General features: G+C 30.1%; 1 protein-coding gene across 1 annotated transcript in view; it reads right to left on the reverse strand.

Moving 5' to 3' along the window:
- Positions 1 to 504: 504 nt before the first annotated feature.
- The window catches only part of NOP58 (NOP58 ribonucleoprotein), a 73,942-nt gene continuing 73,303 nt past the window's right edge, over positions 505 to 1,143 (reverse strand). The window contains exons 8-9 of the mRNA XM_012655067.1: positions 977 to 1,111; positions 505 to 592 (exon numbers count right to left, since the gene is read on the reverse strand). Of these exons, the coding sequence (XP_012510521.1) occupies positions 527 to 592; positions 977 to 1,111 (201 nt within the window). The 3' untranslated portion in view covers positions 505 to 526. The remainder of the gene's footprint in view (positions 593 to 976; positions 1,112 to 1,143) is intronic.

Below are 1,143 nucleotides of genomic sequence, written 5' to 3' on the forward strand. Positions count from 1 at the left end.
TTAAGTCTGAATACTTTAATCATATCTCAGCCACTTGTAGCCTTGTCTTCTTTCTTTACACTTTTAAAAAGATACGTTTCATCATGGATTAACTCTGAACAAAACTTTTTGATAAATGGCATGCTACAGAGGAACTTAAAAAAAATTTACTATCAATGTTTGGAAATGAGAAGTTAAATATGTGCATATGATTAAAAACTAGAAGTGAATATGGAAAACTAAATGGCAAGGAAACAAATTAGGGGGTGTATAGTATGGTGATTATAGTTAATAACAATGTGTTGTATCCTTGAAAATTGATGATACAATTTTAAATGTCCTTACTACAAAAAAGGATAAGTACATAAGATAATGAATATGTTAATCAGCTCTGCATGTACACGATAGAGATATACAATTTTAATTGTCAATAAAAAGATTTTTTAAAACTAGGGGCATATTGAAGTTAGGTTTACAATAAAACATTCCTGTTGATAATATAACATTTAAATAAACAAACCTATCCCGCATTCTCCCCTAAATGTGCTCACCTTTTGTGTTCATATTTTTCTGCTTTTGCTAATGCCTTTCCTGTTCCACTTATTTTTCTTATCTAAGATGAAAAAGGAAAATTACAAATAAATTCAAAGTCATAATCTCTTTATAATATAGTATATAGTGTAATGAATCAGTGGGCCAGCAAGCAGCAATTCCTGTTAACTTTAACATTTTATTTTCTTTATTTTTAATTATTACGTTATACATTATTTTCTTTATGTTATTTTGAATAGTATATCTTAATGGCAAACATTCAATACACAATGCTTGGTAAATATAAGAAACTGTTAACACGAGGCATAAAAAGAATCTATTAGACATACTAAAATGCATCGCAAAATAAAATTGTTTAGCAGGTAAAATAATTTCATAAATCTACTCACAGTTTATTAACTTCCGATAGGTAAGAATTCTGGAATAGGTAGAATTTGGTTCTTACCCCTCTATCTTCCAAAGTTCTCAACCTGGCTTCTAATTTGGCTCTGTTCTCAACTCCCATTGCAGAGCTGGAATCCTCACCAAATGCATCATAACGGATAGCCAGAACAGTTTTGGCTGCCAACATTCGAGAAATCTAACAGAAAATATGAAGTTGGAGGCAATCAA

This window comes from Propithecus coquereli, unplaced genomic scaffold (genome assembly GCF_000956105.1).
Source record: "Propithecus coquereli isolate 6110/MARCELLA unplaced genomic scaffold, Pcoq_1.0 Scaffold113, whole genome shotgun sequence".
NCBI lineage: Eukaryota > Metazoa > Chordata > Mammalia > Primates > Indriidae > Propithecus > Propithecus coquereli.